The sequence below is a fragment of the Schistocerca cancellata genome, chromosome 2, assembly GCF_023864275.1.
Source record: "Schistocerca cancellata isolate TAMUIC-IGC-003103 chromosome 2, iqSchCanc2.1, whole genome shotgun sequence".
NCBI classification, from domain to species: Eukaryota; Metazoa; Arthropoda; class Insecta; order Orthoptera; family Acrididae; genus Schistocerca; species Schistocerca cancellata.
This window is the reverse complement of record NC_064627.1, coordinates 164,569,717-164,596,710: the sequence shown is the minus strand read 5'-3', so window position 1 is coordinate 164,596,710 and position 26,994 is coordinate 164,569,717. Positions and strand designations below refer to the sequence as shown.

Genomic DNA, 26,994 nt, shown 5'->3' with positions numbered 1-26,994 from the left:
GCATGAGCATAGGCATTGCAAAGAACCCCCAGCATGTGTATACAGCCCAGGATACCACCCTTTCATTCACTAACAAGTTTAGTTCTCAAGGAAGAAGAAGAGAATATAAAGCACTTGACCACCTGCCATATGAAGATGCTGAAAAAAGTTTTAATGACTCCTTCTAATCAACATGACATCAAACTTCACCAAAATTATGAAAAAAAAAAACACTCCTAGCCTGATGACAGTGAGGCATCAAACACCAGCTCCTCACCCTAGCTGCATATTAAAGTCTGTTACACAGTTGAGGGAGAGAACATCAACTCTCTCAGTCCATCAGACCCACAGAACAAATGGTAACCATCCCACCAGTGCAGCCAGATACACACCATTCTCCTCTGGCATTACCAAGAAAGAGGACATCTACCAAGCTGCCCCCCTCCAAGGATGAAACAGACCAGCAGTCTAATGCCAGCCAGTACCTGAAAGAACCACAGGCTGCAGGTCATAGAGAAGGGCAATCATCTTCTGTCCCAGAAGCCAAGACAGGAAATACTCAAAGAAACAGAAGCCTTACAGGGAGAAAAAGGAAAAATCAAGAGAGAAACCAGATTCAGCTCTTCAATTGATCTGGCTCACATTCCCCCTAAAGATTGAGCCTTGTTAGTACCAAGGTAGACCTTAGCAGTCAAGTGGAGCACAAATCAACATCAAAATAATTCATACTGTAGTTTCCTTTTTTCTGTTTCCCTACATTCCAGTCTGATTCAGTTCAATGTAATTGTAATAGCTACCTTCGTCAACTGACTGAACACTTTGACTTATGGCTTCTTATTCGACAGTTGGTGTGGTAACTCAGGAGACACTGATGTCAGAAACTCAATTTCCTAATATTAAAAATATTCAAATCTTGTTATTAATGAGGGGGCATCTGGAGGAGTCTGCGTGCTTATACGTTGGTCAGTTTCAATGAGCAGGTGCCTATAAACACTGCATTAGAAGCTGTGGCAGTGTTTATCTAATTTTCAGTTGGGATAATAGTGGGTAATATCTCTGTAACCTGAGAGAGAGAGAATATATCATGAGCTAGTGAATCTAATGGAACAGATTCTCAAACTGTACTCCTGTTAGGAGACTTCAATGCCCATAACCCTCTGTGGGAGCAGCAAAAACACACTAGCAGGGACCAGTTAATAGAGCAATTACTATCACAACTACAAGTATGCCTACTCGACACTGGAGCTACTACACATTTCAGTATGGTCCATGGAATATACTCAGCCATAGATCTTACAACCTGCAGCCTAAGCAGCTCACCCTTGATCCAGCGAAATGTCCATGGCAACCTCTGTGACAGAGACCACTGTCCTATTACCCGTTCTTTCTCAAACCACTGATCAATGTGACATGCACCATGTTGGTCTCTTTGGAAAGGCAGCTTGCAAGCTTTTACCTCTAATGCAACTTTTGAGGCCATTCGAGAGAAGGAAATCAAAGAATTGGTACAAGATACTATTGATAGAATAATAAGTGCTGTAAAAGCAATGATACCCTATTCTTCAGTTCCTCCCCTCCAGATACCTGGGCCATTGCAGTCCGAAAAAATAGCTGTAGTTATTGAAGGTCATATAAGGTTACTTTAATAACACAAATGCCCTCCTTCTACAGAACATTTAGTAGCATTCAGAAGAATTCAAGTGGAGGCATAGTTTTTAATTAGAGAGAGAAGAAATAGAGAGAGAGAGAGAGAGAGAGAGAGAGAGAGAGAGAGAGAGAGAGCAGGAGTGTTTGGACAGTACATATTGTCTATGAGGGCTCATACCTCATTGTCTCAAGTGTGGACTAAACTCGATTGCATCTGCAGCCACCATCCACAGTAGTTTCTGGCACCTCCCTTAGTGGCAACATCTGTAATGATCACTGCTCATTGCTGAATGTTCTAAGGCACACTTCACCAAAGCAACCAGCTGCAATGACTATCATCCTAATTTCCTAACTGGGAAATACATGATGGATCAAAACTACTTATCCTTCCACATACAAGGCTTGTAAACTTAAAGTGTTCCATTTAGTGCATGGAAGCCCCACAGAGCTTCAGCAGAGTGTTGAGACAGCCCCTGGCCTGATAAAATCCATTGTCAAATACTTAAACAACTTATAAATGACAGTGTACAACACATCATCAGGGTTTTCAGTCATATTTGTCAAGGAGAGTTTCCCTCCCAATGTTGGGAGAGTATTAGGTTTCCTTTCATAAAACCAGCGAAAGGCCTACCAATTTTGTCTTAATTATTGACCTATCTCTTTAACAAATGGGCTCTGTTGATGTGTGGAAGTAACGGAAAATTAATTGCAATTTCAAAGCAGTCTTTGGGCACTCCGCTCCATCACAGGCCAATTGATACACCTGGAATCTGCATTGCAAAAAGATTTTGGACATTGCCAACAACTGATATCCCTGTTCTTTGATTTGCAGAAGGTGTGTGATACTACTTGACGGCATCACATCCTCTCAGCATGGCTGAGAGCAGTTTTCAATGTTGCTTACCCACTTTTATACAGAATTTCAAATCTCTCTGACCAGATAGGTTCAGCTCACATATAGAGAATTTCCTATCTCTATGGCTGTTTTGGTTCCAGATAGTTTGAGCTCTCAGCAACCAACATGTGCTGGAAAGGAGTCCCTCAAGGACCAGATTTGAGTGGAACCCTCTTCACCTTTGCAAGCAATGGCATCATCACTGCCATGGACAGTGGTCTCACTTTCACTGTATGTGGATGACCTTTGCCTGTATTACAGCCCCACAACATTATGCATCGTAGAGTGCCAACTTCAGAGAGCCACACAGAAAGTATGAACCCGGGACCTGAATCATTGGTATCCATTTTCTCTCATACCCACGTCATGCACTGTTGTTGACTCAGGACTGTGTCAGAACTTTACCTGGGTAACCAATTACTTGAAGATGTTGCAGATTTAAAATTTTAGGCCTATTATTTCACAGTAAGTTAAAATTTTTATCACATGTATGCCAGCTAAAGGTAGATTGCATGAGGAAACAGATACCCTTTGATTTCTAGAATGAAATTTCACTCTACAGCAGTGTGTGCGCTGATATGAAACTTCCTGGCATATTAAAACTATGTGCCGGACCGAGACTCAAACTTGGGACCTTTGCCTTTTGCGGGCAAGTGCTCTACCGACTGAGCTACTCAAGCACGACTCACGCCCCATCCTCACAGCTTTAATTCTGCCAGTACCCTTCGATTTCTCAGCAACCCTTACTGGGGAGCTGACCACTCAGGTCTTCTCCAAGTCTACAATGCTTTTATCTTAGGCCACTATGGATGTGTTGTTTATGGATTGACCATGCCATAAGTACTGGGCTTGAAATATCCTGTACACTACAGTGGCATGCGATTGGCAACTGGAGTCTTCTAGTCAAATCTCATGGACAGCCTCCTGTTTCAAGAGGGTAAGCTGCCAACAACTCTTGGGAAGCTATTTGCTCACAGTCTGTCAACTTCATCGTGTTACTTGATTCTCTTTCACGACAAACAGATCAGACTGTTTATGAGCTACCCAAAAATATGTAAACCAGTTCGGGCTACATTTGGAGGGTTTGTGTTGGACCTCCAACTTCCCTCTTTTTATCTCTATACACAGAGTTCCCCTTCAGCATCCCCCCACCCAATGACGTGCACCCAATTCTGTAATTTGGATGGATTTTGTCTGTTGCTCAAATGAAAATACTTCATTTGATTCTTCATGACTGCCACAATCTGAAATGCATCTACACAGGTGGACTGAAAGTCGGTGATAAAGGTGGCTATGCTTTTGCCTATGCAAGGGAGTACAAAAAACATTCTGTGCCGAGTGCATGCAGTGTAGAGTTGGTAGACATATCTCACACTTTGAAACACATCTAAACTCTTGCAGCAAAGAGCTTCCTGGTTTGTAGGAGCTCCATTAACTGCTTGCAAGGAATGTATCAGTGCTTCCTCAGAAACATTTTTGTCACTAACACCCAAGATTTGCTAGTTGACCTCCACAGCTTCAGAACCATTATAAAATTCGTCTGGACACAGAGCCACATGGGCATACTGGGAAATGAACTCACTGAAAAATTAGCTCAGGAAGTAATGACAAGGACAAACTTGTACTCAGAGTACAGATACTGAAATATGTTTGCAACTGAGACATCAAATTTTGAAAACATGGGATATGAAATGGCAAGCTACCGCAAGCCTCGACAAGCCGAAGGCAATCAGTGGGACCATCAAGGCATGACATACTTCTCTTCAAGCCTCTCGGAAAGATACAATTATTCTGTGCTGACTGTGTGTCGGCTGTAACAGATTTACCCACAAGTTCCTTTTGCATCAAGATGATTCATCTCATTGCACTTGGGGTCGACCTCTCATGGTTGCCAATATTCTCACAGTGTGTACCCTACTGACTAATCTGAGACAAGCCATGAATCAGTCTTACCTCCCTGACCATGATACTTGGCAGACAGTGGCATAGCTGTTAAAAAAGTCATACTTTTCCTGTTAGAAACTGGGTATTAACAACAAAATTTAATGCACCTCAATGTTAGGTGTCAGAGATGGATGTGGAGGGAGCACCTCTCACCCTGATATGCCCAGAATGGTTTCCAGCTGCATCCTCCCCCAACACTGTCATGCATTTTTAAATTTATGTGTAGCTATTTATTTATCTAAGTGTTTAAGCTACTAAACACACTAATCAAGTCTTCATTTTCTCACCCTATTTTCGTCATACTGAATCTGATGACTCTTCCTGGTGTATCCTTCAGTTACATTGGTGTGGAATATGCATGGAGTGTGTGCTTCCTGCCACAGACAGCTGTCATAGGTAGCCACCAACTATGGTCACTTCCACAGCAGCAACCATTACCCGTGACTGGCTACAGGTTTAAGCTGTCTAGGTTTTATCTCACTTTCAACCCTCTGAATTAAATGTTTACTAATACAGAGCTTGCAACCTGCCTACTATCAAAAACTATCACTTTTTTATGAGCAGATAAAGTTATTTAATATGTGCTTCAGGGGGCATTGATCAGAACTTATATTGGAAAATACTTATTGTAGATCTTCTCAAACAGTTGAGTTTACCATTTGCCCTATTATGCCTAATTGATAAGAGTGTGATCACCATGTATCTAATAAAAGGAGCAGGAACCATTGGCATCCACAGAATTTATTAGTTATGGTGTGTCTGGTGTCTAGTTGGAACCCTTTGAAGAGAGATGGTATGAGCTGTAGTTTTCTTCTTCCTCTTTTTTTAATTTTTTTTTTTTTTGCAAAATTTGTGTTCATATCCACTGGATGAAACTGGACAATAGGAGCCCTTGATACTTCTCCACTGTTAACATTTCAGTTTTCAGCTAGACACAGAGATGGTATTAAAACACTTCGGCTGTAAATTTGCAAATGAATTTTTGTTGGATAATTGTGCCCACACACTGTGTTATTCTTGTAGAGGGTTGTGCTTGAAAGTAATGCCTCTGAATTCTTTATTCTGATCTCAATGTCAGTTGAAGCGTTACACATCATGCATATTATTCGGTTGACTTTACCACATTTGCTGCCCTCAGAGGCTCAGCATACATTTGCCGAATACGTGCTTTGCAATTGTGGGGTTCGTGAGTTGGGGACTGGTAAGCACTTTCAGTCATCTGTCATTGTAAGCTCTGGGCATGCTTCAACAACCACTGAGCAGTGTGTCTCAGGGAACAGGGATCTTGGCTTGACCACCCAGATCCCAAGGTTGGAATAAACCTGTATTAAAAAACCTCAATCTCAAAGTGTGCTGCAAGCTGATGAGATACATGGCTGTTGAGATGGAACAGTCATTAGCAGGCAACCTCTGGGGAACCTGCTGCCCCTTAGTTGTATAAGGCTTACTCAAGCACATCGGACTCTGTCTGAGTGGACCTTTATTTCCCTAGCTGCTCATGGGACCAAGGTGGAACCCTTGAAATCATCTCCTCCTCCTCCCAGTTGAAAGGGTATACCACATAGGGTAACCACACCCAATCCTCCATAAGAATGAGGGAGGCTAGCCCTCCTGATAATTGGAATCATTTGAATTATAGTAAAAGGGCTCAAGGAGTGATAAATCAGAATGTAATTTTGGTGATGAAGAGGAGGGAAGTGATGTTTGAAAAAGTATCCCCCTTCTATATCCGTAAAGGCTTGGAAGGACTTGCTGGAAGCCTGAAGTCTATAAAGCAGCTGAGGTATAGTTCCCTACTGGTAGAGACTAAGAGGGCAAAGCATGTGGAACTACTTAGGAAGTCTGAAAAATTGAGTTAATATGACATAAGTGTTGAATTGCATAACTCTCGTAACTCCAGCAAGGGTGTGGTCACATTCTGTGACATTACGGACATCGACATAGCCGAACTTAAATGGGAACAGGCGTTACAGGGAATAGTGGACGTAGAGCAAAGGATGTGTAGGAATAATGGAGAAATTGTGAAGACTTCTACCTTCATTGTGACGTTCAGTTCTCCAATGTTGCCTGACCATATCATAACAGGCTTTCTGACTTTGAGCTAGGCTTTATGTACCTAACCTCATGTGCTGCTACAAATGCCAGCATTTTGGTCACACAACTCTTGCAGGTTGCTGGTGTGAAGCAACCTGTAAGAAATGTGGAAAGGCAGCCCATGAAACTGGGATTGACTGTCCACATAAAGCAGTCTGCATTAACTGCTCTGGGAGCCATCCATTCTGTGGCTAAGACTGCCTTATTTTTACAGAGAAACAAAAAACACAGGAACTAAAAGTTATCAGGTGGATGCCGTATGCAGAAGCCAAAAAGGCAAATAAGGTTATAACACCTCCCATCTTTACCACTTCTTATGCTTCTATGGCTTAAAATCTGTTACTTGCATGCATACATGCCAAGGAAAAATGAGTGAGGATGAAGCAATCCAAGAAGCTGCCACATAAAATGCCAGCAACAATTCTGCACTGAGTGTCAAAAAAGACGCACGACAAGCAGAGTGCCTCTCAAGACCCCTTTCCCCCTCATCCTTGAAGGGACAGGGTGCAGGCATAGGTTTATGACATTTGGTCAGAAGCTGACCTGAGCGCCATCAGACATCATTAATTCATGTCTGGCTGATGAGAAGGACACCATGGAGCTAGATGTCTCGGATCCAAGCAGCCCCTCCCTATTGCTCTATAAGTGCTTCATCTCTGCAGTGCAAAGATGGGGTAAATTAAAACCCACATTGATGAAATGGCTGCCATACTACAGTGAAACTTGCAGAGGTTCAGAATGCATGTGGAGGTACTCAGTCTCTTTTCTTAGGGTAGACCATTGTGTCTGCATCTCCAGGAGACTAATTTCCATCAGTTGTACACTCCTGAGCTACAAGGCTATGTACTCCACAAAATGGATGACCTGAGTGGAGAGAGAGCTGGAGGTGGTGTAGGCATATTTGTCAGTACCGACTACCACTCCTCGCCTCTCCCCCTTACAATGAATTTACAAGCAGTTGCCTTAACAGTGCATGTGCATCATCCATTCACAATATGTTGCCTTTACCTGTCCCCACATTATGTACGCGATGAAGAGGCCCTAACCAACATTATTATCCAGCTCCCGTGCCCACTTCATCCTCTGTGGTGATTTTAATGCACACAATGTGTGTAGGGGCTCTGCAACTGCCTACCCCAGGGGCAGAGCAGTTGAGAGGCTTCTCATGTCATCATTCACATACTTGCTAAATACGGGACAGAGCACACATTTCTGCACAGCAACTGGGTCATTCTCTGCCATTGATCTCTCACTTTGCTGTACAGCTTGTACTCACACTGCTCAAATAGAAGTGCTTGATGACTTGCACAGAAGTGATCACTTCCCATTCTGGATTCACCTGCCAGATGGAGAGGAACCCAAAAGGAAACTGCCATAATGGGTGCTCAGTAGAGCAGACTGGACGCTTTATAACCAGTTCGCCCAGTTTGAACATTGTGGCAATGTTGAGGCATGGGTGGATCATATTACCAAAATGATCCTCCGTGCCACTGCAGCATCCATTTCACAGTCCATGGGATAATTGAAGAGGCAACTTGTCCCTTTGTGGAGTGATGAATGCCAACCTGCAATAAGGTCCAGGCGTATGGCTCTACATAGATTCAGTTATCGACCAACTGTAGAGAATCTTGCAGCCTTTCTGGTGGCGAAGGCAAAGTGTTGCCTGATTATTCAAGAGAGCGAAAAGAGGTTGTGGCAACAGTTCCTGAACACCATTGATCGTTCCACGAAGAGTTCCGTTATATAGGAGACCATCAGGAAAACTTCTGGGAGAGGAGGGAGTGTTCTATGGCTGCTGTAATGGGGAACGGCACTCTCCAAACCAATTCGCGAGACATTGCCCAGACTATGGTGGCCTATTTTGCCACAAGTACTGCAACCGCCAGACAGGATCCAGGTTTCCAGTGCCAGAGTGGTTGCTGAGAGTAGTTGTTTGGACTTACGGTCCCCCACTGATGAAGATTACAACTGGCCATTTTCCCTGTGGGAACTGGATTCTGTATTGTCTGCTGCTCGTGACACATCCGCTGGTCATGATAGAATCTATTACAGTATGCTGCAGCACCTCACAAGGTGAAACAGACATCCTCCTGGCACTTTTTAATGTCATTTGGGCATCGTGTCACTTTCCCGACTCATGGTGTGAGGCAGTTTTAATTCCTCTTTTAAAATGTGGAAAAGACCGTAGATGCTCAAGTACTTATTGTAATGTTTTCCTCACTAGCTGCATGGGAAAGACCTTGGAGTAGATGGTTAACTGCCACCTCGTCCGGATCTTAGAATCCAGGTAACTCCTTAGTTGCTTTTAGTACGGGTTCAGGAGGTATCGCTCCACCTTCGATAATGTGGCCCTCCTGTAGGCAGCTATAAAACAGGCTGCCCTATGCCGGCATCACCTTCTGGATATATATTTTGACATCGAGGAGGGCTACTGTACTACATAGAGGCATCTTATCCTCGAGCAGCTTCACGAATGAGGTTTTCATGGAAGTCTTCCCATTTTTATCCGGTCCTTTCTCTTGCCATGGTATTTTTGATATCGAGTCGGTAACATTCTTTCTTATTGCGTTGAAGAAGAGAACGGTGTCCCTCAAGGTAATGTTTTTACTTGTAACTGTCTTTGCCATAGTTAAAACCTATTTTCTTTCCTAAGCTCCAATTAGCATATAAGTTGGTACTTATGCGTTTCATGACTAACTAAACTGAATACCGTTAGTTCTATACGACCTAAAATTGCGTATTTCGACGTTGACGCCTAATTTTGCCTATTTCGGCACCAAAATCCTAAAAAGTACCTATTTCGTTAATCTGACATAGAGTTCTTGTGTTTTCAAAGATTAGAAAAAGAAAGTAAGCTTAGGGCTTTACGTCTCGGCGAAGGCGAAGGTCGTTAGAGACCTGTTTACATTTCCTTTGCTTGCCTTACTACCAACAGCACTTTGCACGGTTGAATGGTCATCCATCCAAGTATGCGCCGAGCGCGACAGTGCTTAACTTCAGTGAGCGAATGGGAACCGGTCAAAGATTTGAGTTACACATTAGAATCGAATGTGGGAGTACTAAGTGTTATATTTGAAAATATTTCGTTCGTAGGATTCTGGCCAGCTGTGTATTTTTGCAAAGAAACAGTTTCATAGGCCTTAAGCTGAGCACGGATTAAAAAATCACAATGTTAATCGTATACGCCCTCTATAGCTAAATTATTGCCCTTTGCATATTTTCTCGCTGCTGTCTACAGGCAGTCCTATCAAACTACTCTGTTTCGTGAAAGGTATTATACGTGAATTTTCCGGTTCGAAAAATAATTTGCCAGTAGTGAGATGTTTACATCTGAAGCACCGGTAGATTCCATTCACTTGTTCAGAAGGGGCGGCCATCTGTCAGGTGCCATATGTCCAGCAACGAGTACTGTACTTCCCCTATCGCTCCCATGCACCGCAGTAAAAGGAAAAAAAGACAGGTCATCGTTCACTTTTTCCCAGCGAAAACAAATCAGTACATTGTGTAGTGACCGATGAGTTAAGTGTTACTGTCGTTCTAAGTGCAAAATAAATTCTAGTTTCTGTGTGAGAGTACCACGCCATGCCGAAAACAGCTAGTTCAAAGTCTACTCAAATAAGGCAGTGGCTGCAAGATTTTCCGCATTATACAACAGATGGGAAAATTATTTTCTGCCAAGCATGCAACAAGGAGGTTAGTTGATTTTTTTCTTAGACTTATTTTCCTGTCACTTAGGATTCTTTTTTATCGCTATCCTTTAGTAATACTAAATACTCTTTATATGCGATTCTAAAAACTGCATTTCCCTTTTCTCTCGTATTAGGTTTCGAGTGTTAAGAAATGTCACTTAACTCAGCATGAAGATGGAATCACACATATAGCTAATGTTGAACAAAAGTCAAAATTGAAGCAAACTCTTTTAACCAATAAATCTGGTGAATCCTCCGAAAAAAACAAGTTCTGCAGTGATTTGTGTCATGCACTTGTGGCAGCAAACATCCCCTTTCGGAAACTAGATAACCCTATTTTCAGAGGTTTTCTTGAGAAGTACTGCCATCAGTCTATTCCTGCAGAGTCAGAATTATGTGGATTCAGCTTACAATGCTGCACATTGCACAGAATCCGAGAAGATGTTGGAGAATCTTGTATATGGATTTCTTTGGATGAAACTACTGACGGTCTTGGCCGTTACATTGCAAACCTGATGATTGGCAAGCTAGATCCAGATGCTCCATCGAGGGCTCATTTGATTTACTCAAAACAACTTGCAAAAACTAACCAACAAGCAATAGCACAGTTTGTGAACAATGGGCTTAAGGTGCTATACCCAAACGGAGTGTATGAGAATAAGGTGCTTCTGGCCATCCCTGATGCTGCTGCATATATAATAGCAGCGTTTCAACTATTAAAAGTCTTCTACCCATTGATGCTGCACGTAACTTGTGTAGTGCATGGGATCAACCGCATAGCAGACCAAGTAAGGCTACAATTTCATAAAGTAATATCTATGGTGAAGAAAATTTTTGTTAAGGCACCATCAAGAATACAGGCATTCAAAGAACAGCTTCCAGATGTCCCATTGCCGCCAGAGCCTGTTGTCACCCGCTGGGGCACGTGGCTGATAGCAGCAGAATGCTATAGTATGCATCTCTCAGCTGTCCAGAAGGTGGTTGAAAATATACCGGAGGATGCTGCATCCGTAACTGCAGCAATGGAGTTACTCAAAGATTCTTCTTTAAAACGGGACTTATCTTACATTAGGGCCCACTACACATTTATGGCAAGAATATTTTCACAATTAGAAGGCTCAAGGAGACCTATCTACGATAATATTTCTTTGCTTGAAGAAGTCAAAATGAAAATTAATGAAGTGCCAGGTGAAGTAGGGGAAAAATTACGGACAAAAATGCAAACGGTTTTGCAGAAGAACACTGGCCTGAAGGAGTTGTTTGCAGCTGCCAACATACTTAGTGGAAAATCCAGCACTCCTGACTGCAGCATTCCTGTCCAACCTGAACTACACCCCTCTCACATCTGTTGATGTAGAACGTTCTTTTTCAGCGTATAAATGGATTCTGACAGACAAGCGCCACAGTTTTTCACTAGAAAACCTAGAAAAGATTTTTGGCTATTTATTGTGAAGCCAACTATGGTCAGAATATGCGAAACTACGAATGTATTAATTAAACTATTGCCACATCTTTTTTATGGAACTCAAAAATATTTGGAGTTATGTTCAACATTAATGTTGTAGATTGCTGTGCTCTGTAACTGTGTATGTAAATATTCATTCTCCTTGTTTTAATGACTAATATGATGTTCATGCTGTCAACACTGTGTATTTTAATTTATTTTTATTTTGTCTGCATCATTTTTATTAGAGCCTATTTTAGGTTTTATATAGCCTAAATGAACTACTGAAGGAGCCTATTTTAGGTGCCTAAAACACACTTTTTTACGACCTAAAAATCTGTGGTCTAGTTATTAATAGTATTACGTCAGTAGTGAAAAGTCTTGTCAAGTGTTCTTTGTTTGTGGATGACTTCTCTGTGTTTGGCTCTTCTTCAAGCCATGCTATGACAAAATGTCAGTTGCAACTAACTCTTCGACATTCAGATGAATGAGCGCAGAAGAGTGGTTTTAAGTTCTCAACCCAGAAGTCTGTGTGTGTTTTTTAACCATTGTTGTTCCATTTTAAACTTTCTTGAGTTGGGGATGAGGGACTTTGTTCTTACTTCTAAAGACACAGTCAGGTTTATAGGCCTCATATTTGACTGTAAACTTACATGATTACCACATCTTATGAACCTGGAAAAATGTTGCCTTAAGGCTCTAAGTATTTTAAAATGGCTTGGGCTCAGTACATGGGGAGCAGACAGGACTTGTCTGCTGTGGTTTTACAGGACAGTTGTGTGATCTCGGCTTGATTATGGGTACTTGGTGTGTGGGTCTGAGAGACCTTTTTATTTAAAGATGTTAGACATGGTGCACCATGAAGGGATTTAGTTGACCCCTGTTGCATTCAGAACAAGCCTCATACCAAGCCTCTGTGCAGAGGCTGGTAAACCACTATTTCACATCAGATGACAGCTGCTTACGATGCGCCAGGCATATAAAACACTGTCCACACCATACACACCCACGTACCATACCATTGCTTGGCATCCAGTGGAAAGGCTTTTTCGTAACCGGAAATGGGTAACAAGGCCCTAAGGGATTCATGCACAGGAGTACCTTTTGATATGGTTGTGGCCAGTCTTCATGTTTTACATTGCAGTTGGAGCAGTTTTCCACCTTGGCTCCTCCGGAGGCCCAGAGGTATTATAGACTTGACCAATTTTAAGAAAGCTCATATGTCAGATTTTACATCTCGATCTCTGTTTTTTAACATTTTAGATATACAGCACAGTTTCACAGTAGTGTACACTGATGGCTGCAAACAAGGCAATTCCCTTGGCTGCTCTGTAATGTTCCCGACCATGTCACTGGGATTCGCCTTTGTAATGGGAATACAGTTTTCTCAGCGGAGCTCCACATGATACAGAAGGCACTGGAGCAGGTGTGTCATATTCAGGGCAGACAGTTTCTCATCTCCTCCAATTCCCCCAGAATCTTACAGTTGTTACAGAATCTGTGCCCAGCTGAAAAATTAGCCCAGCTGATGTATGACCAACTATACATTCTCCACCAGCAGATAAAGCAGGTGTCATTCTGCTGGGTGCCAGGTCATGTAGGGATACAGGCAATGAACAGGCGGAATGGGCTTCCAAGGAGGCCTGCAGAGGACAAGATGTGGCAAATTGTCCTGTTTCCTTGTAGGCTGTCGTTTCTGCATTATATAGGAAGTTCATGCAGGTGTGGGGGTGAGGAATGTCTGGCAGTGATGGACAATAAGCTGCGGTTGGTGAAGTTAACTATCCAGCCATGGCATTCCTCCTGCCAGTTACTCAGGCGGGATGAAGTGACCTGTACACATCTTCGCATCTGGCACTGCCCTCCTACATGTGGCTTCTTACTATGGTGAGAGGATCCCCTGTTTTGTGATGCTTGTGGTGTGCAAATCACCATATACCATATTTTAACAGATTTGCATTTTATACTGAGATGCAAGGGAAGTGGTAAATATCGTTGGTGTCTGCCCTTTATTGTACCTGATGATGAGATGAATGTGACTAAAGTTTTGTGATGTGTCTGGACTGTGGCCTAAGCTTTTAGGCTGGAGGTTTTAGTGTGTTGCAGAGTGGCTGGCCTCTCCTTTTTTATCCTTGCGGTCAGCCAGACACATCCATCTGATGTATTGTTTTAACTTCAAAAGGAGGGAGCACTAATGGAGTTCTGTCATAAAGGATCACCAACACCAAAAAGTTAAAGACCATACCATCAACAGGCAACATCATGCTCACAGTGTTCTGAGATATTCAAGGTGTGGTCCATTTGGAATTCATGCCTAAGGACACCACCATAAACTCTGCGAGGTACTTTGAAAACCTCAGAAAACTGAAAGCACGAATTCAAAGAGTTCATCCACGCGTGGAGAACCCTCTCGTTCAGCATGACAGTGCCAGACTACACAAGAGCTCTGTGATGTCTGCAACATTCATACCCCTTGGGTTCATTGTTCATCCTCCATGCCGACCCAACTTGGCCTTATCTGATTTTTATCCGAAAGTTAAAGAACACGTTGGAGGACTTCATGTTTGTAGCAATGAAACAGTACAAGCAGAGGTGAGGTGTGGCTCTGTCAACAAAGTCAAACATTCTGCAGTGATGGTATCAACAAACTGATCTCTCATTGGGAGAAACATTTTCATCATCAGCGTGACTATGTTTAAAGATAAATGTGTAGCCATGAAGAATGAAGATGCGGAATGTTGATAAAGTTAGTTTTGTTTAAAAATCTTTGTGTGTTCACATAAAAAATTCATGGGCATTACTTTTCAGCACATCCTCGTAGATTATTTTAGTATTATACATTGTTTAATGTAATAGAAAGACTTCTTACTCAGAGCTTTTATTCTTAGATTCTTCATTAACTGAGTTTCACATTTCTTTCAGGAATCCCTGTTTCTCAGCAACATCTTCTGTACAACCTACAGGAACTTGATGACTCTTCATGCTTGATAGATTATTCAATTAAAGATGGAGCAACACTTAAGCTTGTGCTCTCGATGCGTGGAGGACCAATCAGCACAAGACGGCTTCCACCGACTGATGATACCACCTGGAAAGAATTAAGAGACTTTGTTGAAAGTAACAGGTAAAGTATACACATATATTGGAAGTTATTAGATTTTAAACAGTTTTTTGTATCTTGATATAGCTTTGTGAACATTGTTCTGTAATTTATTTCTTGCATCTGTACTGAATTTTTCACAACTCTCTCTCTCTCTCTCTCTCTCTCTCTCTCTCTCTCTCTGTGTGTGTGTGTGTGTGTGTGTGTGTGTGTGTGTGTGTGTGTGTGTGTGTGTGTGTGTACCGAGCGAGGTGGCGCAGTGGTTAAACACTGGACTCGCATTCGGGAGGACAACGGTTCAATCCCGCGTCCGGCCATCCTGATTTAGGTTTTCCGTGATTTCCCTAAATCGCTCCTGGCAAATGCCGGAATGGTTTCTTTCAAAGGGCACGGCCGACTTCCTTCCCCGTCCTTCCCTACTCCGATGAGACTGATGACCTCACTGTCTGGTCTCCTTCCCCAAAACAACCCAACCCTCTGTGTGTGTGTGTGTGTGTGTGTGTGTGTGTGTGTGTGTGTGTGCGTGTGTGCGTGCGTGCACTATTTTAAAACTTCCATGCTGATTAAAATTGTATTCTGGACTGAAACAGGAACCCATAACTTTGCTTTCCATGGGCAATACTTTGACTGACTGAGTTATCGGACACAATTCATGACTTGTCTTCACACCTTGAATTCTGCCAGTAATTCTCCATGCTTTCCAAACAATACAATAGCTCTCTTGCATGATCTTTGGGATGAACACTTCTGGAAAAGGCTATTATGGAGAAATGGATTAGCCACAGCCTAGAGCAGGCCTGTGTATTGATCTACTGGTATGATGGGAGGAGTAGTAGTGAGGGTAAGAGAGGGTAGTGGCATTGGAACAAGACAGTTTCACAAGACTATGGCTGATTGTAATGTTACATGGAGATGTATCACTTCAGTCACTTATTAACGTGTGTCATGGAAAATTTATTTACTAAGACAGTTGTATTAATGAGAAGTGACAATGAACTGTAATGTACAGCTACTTTAATATTTTAATGAAGTGAAGAACATGGGGCAGCTAATTATGAAACGTGATATTTCTTAGGATTAATGCAGCTCTATGATGAATGATGTTTTAGGATGAAATTTGAATTGAAAGAAATTTGTATTTTGAAACCATTTTATTTAAACATTAAAAATAAAAATGTAGGATGTCAATGAATATTAGGTATTTTGCTTTTCACTAAAGCGTCAATATCTGGTACCAGTTTCTGAACAGTGCTAATTCAAAGAAAAGCTTTTAAACAGAAGTCTGTCAGTGAGCTTCTGTGTGTAGATTTCATTCTCTTCATAGCAGAAAAAAGTTTTTGATGTAATTATATTGATCTGAACATTGACATAATCAAGCTACAGCCTTATAAGGTCATGGAAATTTCTCTTGAGGATAATTCATATAAAAGTCATGGAGAAGATCACTGAGTATATTTTGATACTGTTCAAAATACTGCTGTGTTCCCATCGCTAAAGATGACAACATGGAAAAATGAACTGTGTTCCCACTTCCTAGCTGTCTATTCCACAGAGAGGGTTTCATCTTAAAGCTCTGAATGTGGTCATACATCTCAGTTATTAACTTGTTTTTATCCTGCAATGCCAAATTCAAAGCATTCATATGATGCGTAACATCACACAGGAAGGCCAAATCTGCTATCCACCATTCGTTTTTCAATTCAGCAACAGCGTTACTACTCATTTCCGTGAATGTATCTATCTACTCTGAAGTTAAAAGAAAATCTTTGACTCTTTACCATGACTCAGCCAGCATATATCACTATGATATGTTACATCACCATTGTGCTTTCCAAGTCTTTCAGAAAGGTTTTGAACTAGCGATATTTGAGAGCATGTTGGTGGATAAAATTTGTTGCACACTGACAACATTTATCACTTCCCTCATGTTCACACTTATAGCACATAAATTCTCTTGATGGAGAATGCAGTGTGTTGCAAAAATCTCATGTGGAATATACAACAATTTTAGTACCCCTCATAAAGAGCCTCAAAACCAGTATTTCGGTCATGTGTAGCCACTGCACAGCCTGTAGACACAGAGGTGAGACTCTTCCATTGCAGACCCATATTTTCAGAACTCTTGGATACAAGTGAGAATATCTGCCCCTGTTGAATTGTTTTTCATTGATACTTACTGTAAAGAAGACATGTCAAGTTGCAGAGTAAATCTTCTATGGTGATGAGACTACTATCAACTCAGCAAATGTAAATCACCAACTGAGCTGTCAGAAATGTCGTGCACTCATCCAGTGCCAAAGAAAAGGCAATAAAATTTTTTGCAAGAACCACTACCTTATCTGAAAAGTTGTTTGAAATTTCTTGAATTCTGCATCCTTAAATTCTGCATTGAATGGTTGACAGAGAGAGTAACCACTTAGAACTCTTGAAGTCTCTCACGAGCTGCAGACACCAACATGCCTTTATAAACTCTCCTTCAGTGAAACTACACAGTTCTTTGGTGATATGAAAAGCAGTATGGTAACATTCTCAAAATGCAGGTGCATTTGTTGAATGTTCCTCCTGAAAACAAAAATATATTTTCATAGTGAAGATTTTGGAGAAGATTATTCAGACATATCACTTAACAGAGCTTGCACTTCTACTTCTTGCTTCTCTCCTTCCAAGTGTCCTTAATCTTGTGTGTGGAAGGTACGATAATGCCTTTGTAAATTGTTTGGTATATTTAGAGAGGGACTGCTCGTAACTGCAGATGCGACGACCACGGGTGGCTAGGCTGTACGGAAGTGACTTCTTGGTATGAAATGGGTGGCAGCTGTCGAAGTGGAGGTATTGCTGGTGGTTAGTAGGTTTGATATGGACAGAGGTACTGATGTAGCCATTTCTGAGGTGGAGGTCAACATCTAGGAAGGTGGCTTTTTGGATTGAGTAGGACCAGGTGAAGCAAATGGGGGAGAAGTTGTTGAGGTTCTGGAGGAATATGAATAAGGTGTCCTCACCTTCAATCCAGATAGCAAAGATGTCATCTATGAATCTGAACCAGGTGAGGGGTTTAGGATTCCCAACAAGCCACCTTCCTAGATGTTGACCGCCAGCTCAGAGATGGCTACATAAGTACCTCCTTCCATATCAAACCTATTAACCACCAGCAGTACCTCCACTTCGACAGCTGCCACCCATTTCATACCAAGAAGTCCCTTCCGTACAGCCTAGCCACCTGTGGTCGTCGTATCTGCAGTGACGAGCAGTCCCTCTCTAAATATACCGAGGGTCTCACTGAAGCCTTCACTGACCGTAATTATCCTCCCATCCTTGTACAAAAACAAATCTCCCGTGCCGTGTGTGTGTTTGTGTTTGTTTTTGTGTCTGTCGATCTGCCAATGCTTTTGTTTGGTAAGTCTCATCATCTTTGTTTTTAGATATATTTTTCCCACGAGGAATGTATCGCCGGCCCACTGCCGGTCAGTACATCAGCGCACCTGATGATGGCAACGTGGTCGATTCCCGAAATATTGTGTCCTATGCACACACATACCAGGCTGTTCACCTGAGATTTATTTCGTGACAATAGTGTCGTTTAAAGGCTGTACAACAAGCAGAGAGAGGTTATGTCTTTACGTGTAGAATGTTGAAGGCTGAGAGTGAGATAGCATTTGATTATGATGGGCAAGTGCCGCAGCAAGTAACAGGCGCACACACATGAGGGCAGCTGACTTATTGCACATACAAGTAACATCAAATTTGCAGTGCACCGAACTAGAAATTATTTATTTTCTTCTTTTGTCAGTTTACCGCTATTTAATAATTTTAGAAACTCCACATTTTAGTTTAGTACCATCACTCATCATAACAAAACTACTGACACGTATCAACTGCTTGTGCTCTTGTGTTCCAAGTCACTGCCAATATTCATGCTTGACACAGTCCCCACTGCATTATGTGCAGTTGTATTTCATAATGGCAGTTTACAAGGGGGAGAAATCTCTCCATAATGCCACAGTTCTTTTACACTAACAAGAATTTACACATCCACCAGTACACTAACTTGACACGAGTTACGCATCGACAGACTGGAGCAGAGCTCGGCAAAATGTTCGTCAAAAGCTCTACTGTCAGATGTCAGTTCCACTTGGTTTACTGTAATCTGTGTGAAGTTTCCTACTGTAGTGAAGCTGAACACCATCAGTCTAACATCAGATCATGTACAGAAAATGTAGATTCATTTGTTCAGATCAAAATGCAATTTGGTCACGGACAAGAAAGAAATTGACATTAATTACCAGAATGAGCCTCTACCACCATCAGTTTGAATGTGGTTTTCGAACCGGACTGGCGCATGTTTCTTGGGACAAAACACCACTCACAGGCTTGGTATGTGATTCATTTCACACACTACTAAATTACCACAGTTACTCCGGACCTACTGGTTCAGCATTGGATCATTTGAGAAAGGTATAGCAGAAAATAAGTTTAATCATCCCAAAAGTTTTTAATCATCTCTTGTGGTTTCCACTCACAAATTATACAACTTGGAATTCAGTGAGGACTGACGACACTTCTGGAATGCTAGTGGTCTTTAATGAACCAGACTGAAGATCAGAAACTCAAAGAAAGGGCCCTTTTTTATTTTTTCCATTTTAAACATGAAGAGATTTAATTTCCAATATTAACTAACTAAAAAGAGGAGAGGAAAAAAAAGCACATTGACTAGTGATGTGGGAGTCACCAAAGTTACATCAAATAAATTTGCTGCATATTGTGCGTGTTGTAATAATGTGAAGATGCCCATGTCCCACTGCACGAACTGCGTGGATATGCTATGCTTACCCAGACAAGCAGATATGATAACATAGCTGACTTTATTGCCTGTACAACAGCTTACTTACCGACGATCCATGATCTTTACAAAACTATTGATAAGTGAGCACAGCCATGGGTAACAGCTAGTTACTGAAAAAAAAAAAAAAAGAAATGAACATGGGTGCTATATTTCATTATCACAATTATCTCTCAATGCAGCTGTGATCACTGTCAAACCTAGATAGAATTAATAATACTGACAATTGTTTGGATGGAACATTTAAAATAAATTTCTGAAAACATTAATTTGACAGTTCAGTGCAACATCTGTGTTATGATTGCTCTTTTTTAACATCTAATGGCTGAATATACAAGGGGAGGAAATGAAAAGGAGATGAAAAGAAGAAAGAGGCGAAAATTGGGGTTTAACGTTCATTCAACAATGAGATCTTTAAAGACAGAGAAAAAGCTCTGTTTGACATAGGATGAGGAGGAAAATCAACTGCCACCTCTCAAAGGAACCATCTTGGCATTCACCTTGAGCGATTTAGGTAAATCGTGGAAACCTAAATCTGACAAGCATTTGAATCATTGTCATCCCAAATAGAATTCCAGAGTGTCTACATTGCGCCACCTTGTTCAGTCTACTGAGGAGACAGATAAATGAAGTTGCCATAAAATATAAAATAACAACATCGAATGAAACAACAAGATTACTGTTACCAGTCAGTGTTTATTTATCTCCACAATGCATTTCAAAGGTTTGAATCTCCATCAGGTGTATATACATTTGTTAGTGTGACATGTGTTGTGTTACAGTTTTTGGAGCAACCTGTGGCAATGTCTCCAGCAGTTTGTTTATAAAGTATGACAGTGTACAAGTGATATGTTAAGACAGTGAAAGGAACCCGTGACCACTGGAGACAGTTGCGCAAGTTCCTCCAAAAATCTTAATACAACACACGCGTATCTCATGCTAACCTGATGATGGAGGTTTAACCTTTAAAATGCATAGTGGAGATAAAGAAACAGTGATTGGGAACAGTGAACTTGTTGTTTCATTTGAAATTGATAACAATCACGGTAAAGCCTAACCTGCATTTAAAAATAAAATGTTGACTGAAAAGCCAATACATTCTTACTACTTTGTGTGCTTCTTGGGAATTCACATTCAAGCATTGGAACATAGTAATGAATTTAGATGAATGTGTAGCACTATGTAGTATTTTGTGAGACCTGTCATTAACAATTAAGAACAAACTGCTGCTGATCATTAGGACAGCATTCTACTAGTAAAATATCTGGTGGCAGAGAAATTAGTGTTTATCAAGTACTTACATTATTTTGACCAATCTTTGCTGTAATTACAAAAATAGTAATGCAAAGCAATTGAAAATCATTTTAATTTTTAGGCAAATTTTTAATATTTGCTATAATAAATTTACTGTAACTAAATGCAAACTGCATAATAACTTTATTATTTTATGCTTGAGAAAAACCCACATTTCTGTTGGTATTGTGTGTTATATGCAGGTCATCGATGAATCTCAGAAACGAGGTAATACTCTGTTTATAAATTTGGCATCTTTGTTTCAGGGAGGATGTTTTTGAACATTTACCACCAGGATGTCGTGTTACAGTTCTTGTATTTAAGGATGGCGATCATGTTAATTTGTTTAGGGTGATTGAAAATGGCGATGGAACTTATTCTCCGCTTTCTGAATCTTGGAGCGGCTCATCCATTCGGTATGACTTCTGTTATTTTGTAAAGAAATGCTTTTATTAAAGTTTTGTTTCCAAATTCAATTAACAATTCTTTGGAAATTGTTCATAAAAATATATTTTATGAGAGACAATAAAATCGTTGAGAATTACTTTATTAGTGCTATGGATAGAACTTGAAAGGGAATGTATTCTTTTACTGCTTCCTACCACGTACCAGAGGGAACATCGGTGTAGGGAGGGTGATGACATCTATATTATGCTATAAAGCTTATGGACAGTATGTATGAGACACATCTGGAATATTTGTGTGGCTCATGTCTTAATCACGTAGCTGTAAGAAGTGTGTACCAATAGGTTTCCAACTAGTGATTGCCAGGTGCAAAAGGAATGTTTACACCAGTATAGATCTCATTTACAAGGATATCTTATGGATTTGTCCTCTTCGATTTTCTTCGTACTTACAGGATGTGAACGTCTTTGCCCGGACGTCAGTGTCTTAAAGCAGTACATCACAGTCGTCAAAAGAGGTCCAAGAAATCTGCTATATTGGAAGATTTATGAGAATCTGTTCACTGCAAAAAGAAAAAAAAAATGGAGTTTATGTGCAAACTTGTTGCAGCCCATAGAATAATGGACTGAAATCATAAAGTTGCTGACTCAGATCTCACTTGTAGCATACTTGTATGAATTCCACATCTATTAACAAATGAAAATGTAAATTAATAAATATTGAATCATAATATTCTAATAAAAATAATATCTTTTTATTTTTAATTATAGATCATATGAAGCTAAATTAAAATTTGTTACATGAAAAAATGTGTGCATCAATAAGTAATAATAATAATAATAATAATAATAATACGTCACTTTCCATTTTTAACCAGACTTAACGTCTGAGAAAGTAAAGAAATAATAATAATAAAATGATTTAAATCCAAATAGAGGTGTTTTGCAGGATATGCTTCCTGCAACCACCCTAGAAGGAAAACAAAGACAGAGGATGAGATGGTCAGATGAAGTTAATCGACACCTCATGTTCTGTTATTACCAAGCAACAAACCTAGGAACCAACACAACTCGATACAGATCACAAGTATACACAACATTTATTGTCAGATACCCAGAATTAAAATTTTTAACAGAACAACGACTAGCTGATCAGATCCGTGTAATAATCAAAAATAACAGGATACCCCAGTCAGAATTAGAAAACATCAAACAACAAGTACAACAAATACTGGAACAAAATAATGTGCTATCAGAAGAAGAAGAAAATACAGTAATGAACTGAAACATCCCAGAGCAAGCAAACAAACAAAGAATAAAATGCATCAATTAAAAAATCAGAGGAAAACGAAATCTTAAGACAGCCACCAGAACAAGCACAAATAGAACATGAAGTGACACACATGTTAGATTTAGAAGAAAAATTTCAGTTGACATATATAGAATACAAAGACACAAATACAGACATTAGACCATTCTTGCATAGACCACCAAATAACCCACAATTCGAAACAACAATAACAACTATCAACACAATCATACACAACAAAATAAATGAAAATACAACTATGAAAGAGTTACAACTACTGGTTTATGTAGGAGCACTCACTACACTAAATATACACACTAGGCAGAGATCAGAACCAACCAACACACAGAAGAAACCCAAAAAACCAGCTTGGCAACACAGGCTACAGATCAGAATAGAAAAACTGAGAAAAGACATCAGACAGCTAACACAATTTATAAGAAATGAAATATCAGACAAAAAACGAAAAAGGTTAGGTAAAATCTCACAACAAGAAGCAATAGAGCAATTAGATGAAAAGAAGCAGAAATTACAAGCATTGGCCAAACGACTTAGAAGATACAAAAAAAAGTGAAAATAGAAGGAAACAAAACCAAACATTCAACACAAACCAAAAGAAATTTTACCATACAATAGATAACACACACATTAAAATAGACAATCCACCAAACATAACAGACATGGAACACTTCTGGAGCAACATATGGTCAACATAACAGACATGCACGGTGGATACAAGCAGAAACAGATTCATACAAGATGATACCACAAATGCCTGAAGTGATAATTTTGCAACATGAAGTCACCTGAGCAATTAATTCTACGCACAATTGGAAAGCCCCTGGAAATGATAAAATAGCAAATTTCTGGCTAAAGAAGTTCACCTCAACACATTCATATCTAACCAAATTATTTAACAGTTACATTGCAGACCCATACACATTCCCTGATACACTTACACATGGAATAACCTATCTGAAACCTAAAGATCAAGCAGACACAGCAAACCCAGCTAAATATCGCCCCATAACATGCCTACCAACAATCTACAAAATGTTAACTTCAGTCATTACACAGAAATTAATGACACATACAACACAGAACAAAATTATAAATGAAGAACAAAAAGGCTGCTGCAAAGGAGCACGAGAATGTAAAGAGCAACTGATAATAGATACAGAGGTGACATATCAAGCTAAAACTAAACAAAGGTCGCTACACTACACATACATTGATTACCAAAAAGCTTTTGATAGTGTACCCCACTCATGGTTACTACAGATATTGGAAATATACAAAGTAGATCCTAAATTGATACAGTTCCTAAACATAGTAATGAAAAACTGGAAAACCACACTTAATATCCAAACAAATTCAGAGAATATCACATCACAGCCAATACAGATTAAGTGTGGAATATACCAAGGAGACTCATTAAGTCCTTTCTGGTTCTGTCTTGCTCTGAACCCACTATCCAACATGCTAAATAATACAAATTATGGATATAATATGACTGGAACATACCCACACAAAATCACACATTTGCTATACATGGATGATCTAAAACTACTGGCAGCAACCAATCAACAACTCAACCAATTACTAAAGATAACAGAAGTATTCAGCAATGATATAAATATGGCTTTTGGAACAGACAAATGTAAGAAAAATAGCATAGTCAACAGAAAACACACTGAACAAGAAGATTACATATAGAATAACCACAGTGACTCCATAGAAGCTATGGAAAAAACAGATGCCTATAAATATCTAGGATACAGACAAAAAATAGGAATAGATAATACAAATATTAAAGAAGAACTAAAAGAAAAATATAGACAAAGACTAACAAAAATACTGAAAACAGAATTGACAGCAAGAAACAAGACAAAAGCTATAAATACTTATGCTATACCAGTATTGACCTACTCATTTGGAGTAGTGAAATGGAGCAACACAGACCTAGAAGCACTCAATACTCTTACACGATCACAATGCCACAAATATAGAATACATCACATACATTCAGCAACAGAAAGATTCACATTAAGGAGGAAGGGGATTCATCGATATAAAAAACCTACATTATGCACAGGTAGACAATTTAAGAAAATTCTTTCTAGAACGAGCAGCAACTATCAAAATACACAAAGCAATCACTCATATAAATACATCAGCTACACCACTGCAATTTCATAACTACTTCTACAACCCTTTAGATCACATAACATCAACAGATACGAAGAAAGTAAATTGGAAAAAGAAAACACTACATGGCAAGCACCCGTATCATCTAACACAGCCACACATTGATCAAGACGCATCCAACACGTGGCTAAGAAAAGGCAATATATAGAGTGAGACGGAAGGATTCATGATTGCAATACAGGATAAAACAATAAACACCAGATATTACAGCAAGCATATTATTAAAGATCCCAATACCACAACAGATAAATGCAGACTTTGCAAACAACAAATAGAAACAGTAGATCACATCACATGTGGATGTACAATACAAGCAAATACAGAATACCCCAGAAGACATGACAATGTAGCAAAAATAATACATCAACAACTTCCCATAAAACATAAACTAATAAAACAACATAAACTAATAAAACAACACGTTCCCACATACAAGTATGCACCACAAAATGTACTGGAGAATAATGAATACAAATTATACTGGAACAGAACCATTATAACAGATAAAACACCACCACATAACAAACCTGACATCATACTCACCAATAAAAAGAAGAAATTAACACAACTAATCGAAATATCCATACACAATACAACAAATATACATAAGAAAACAGGAGAAAAAATTGAAAAATACATCAAACTGGCTGAGGAAGTCAAAGACATGTGGCATCAGGATAAAGTTGACATTATACCAATTATACTATCAACTACAGGAGTTATACCACACAATATCCACCAGTACATCAACGCAATACAGCTACATCCAAATGTATATATACAACTACAGAAATCCGTAATTATTGATACGTGTTCAATAACCTGAAAGTTCCTAAATACAATGTAACATATACCGTACAGTTAAAAGGAAGTCACACTTGATCAAGGTCCACGTCACTTTCCATTTTTAACCAGACCCAAGGTCTGAGAAAGGAAAGAAGATAATAATAATAATAATAATAATAATAATAATAATAATAATAATAATAATAATAATACATTTCAATGTTAGGAAATAAAAAAGTGTTTGATTTTGTCTTTGATGTTTACCATTATTGTACCAAATTTTAATTTATTGTGAATATTCACATTTCTGGTGAATACGCATTTAAAAAAAATATTTTCATTAAAAATTTGATTCCATGTATGGTAAATAACATAACCATGTTTTAATAAATATATAATTTTGAAAAGTTAAAAAAAATTAGAATCTAGCAAGATTCAAACCAACGACTTCATGATTACAATCCCATTTTGCTACACTCTGAGTTATCGACGAATTCATTAATAAACCATAAATGTCTTATGCTTAACAGTGCTACGAGTAACTCTGTGCTCACTCTTCTACAATGAAAATGCTAAATAAACAATTTCAGCTGATTCTTATCTATTTGCATGTCTCAAACCCAAAAACAGTCATAAGTGTTCCATCACCCACCAGTTTTTTTGCAATATGAAAAAACAACAATTTTTTTGTTTGTTAGTGTAGGGTTCTAAACACAGTGATTAAAAATATATTATTGTTTGTGACATCAGGAATGACCAAAATCTTCAATAGTAACCTTTTCCTCACAATAATGGCTTTCCCTCCCAGCTCATGATTTGCTGCAACAACAGTTAAGGGAGGAGGTCTGTTACAGATGAGTGTCCTGCTCAGTTGCCACAGGAGTAGAAGCTTTATTTAGTTATAGAAGCTAATATGATATGTGTTCTTCATATGTGAATTGAAAAGTGTAGTGTCAGCTAATAGTGTGTTTTCTTAACCCCTTAACATAAAACCCCAAATTATCTCATTTTTATTATTTTGACAGAAATCCTGAGTATACACATGCAACTTAAGAACAGACTTCCAAAAAATGAATAAAACCCGACTTATAATATCTGTGTCTGCACTGATAGTTAAGTTTTCAGCCACTAGAGAGCATCTGGTCTTACATTTATAGCCTGGCTGTCATGTTTTGGTTGAGTTCGTTGCCACTAGATACCATCTTTACTATGTTCAGCTTTGGATACGTGACAACAAATGTATGCTTAGAGCCACTGTCCTGTATTTTTGTTTCGGCAGTGCTTCCAGGAAAAGGGTGGCTATAGTTATCATGAGTTTGACATTAATTTAACAACTCAGAAAATGAAGAATAATATAATGTTACA

At 39.5% G+C, this 26,994-nt stretch overlaps 1 protein-coding gene across 2 annotated transcripts in view; it reads left to right on the top strand.

Moving 5' to 3' along the window:
• LOC126161457 (AN1-type zinc finger protein 4-like) overlaps window positions 1-26,994 on the top strand; it is an 87,393-nt gene that overhangs the window by 40,968 nt on the left and 19,431 nt on the right. For both annotated transcript variants that reach the window (XM_049917278.1, XM_049917277.1), the window contains exons 2-3: window positions 14,615-14,816; window positions 21,189-21,338. In XM_049917278.1, coding sequence (XP_049773235.1) covers window positions 14,615-14,816; window positions 21,189-21,338 — 352 coding nt within the window. The remainder of the gene's footprint in view (window positions 1-14,614; window positions 14,817-21,188; window positions 21,339-26,994) is intronic.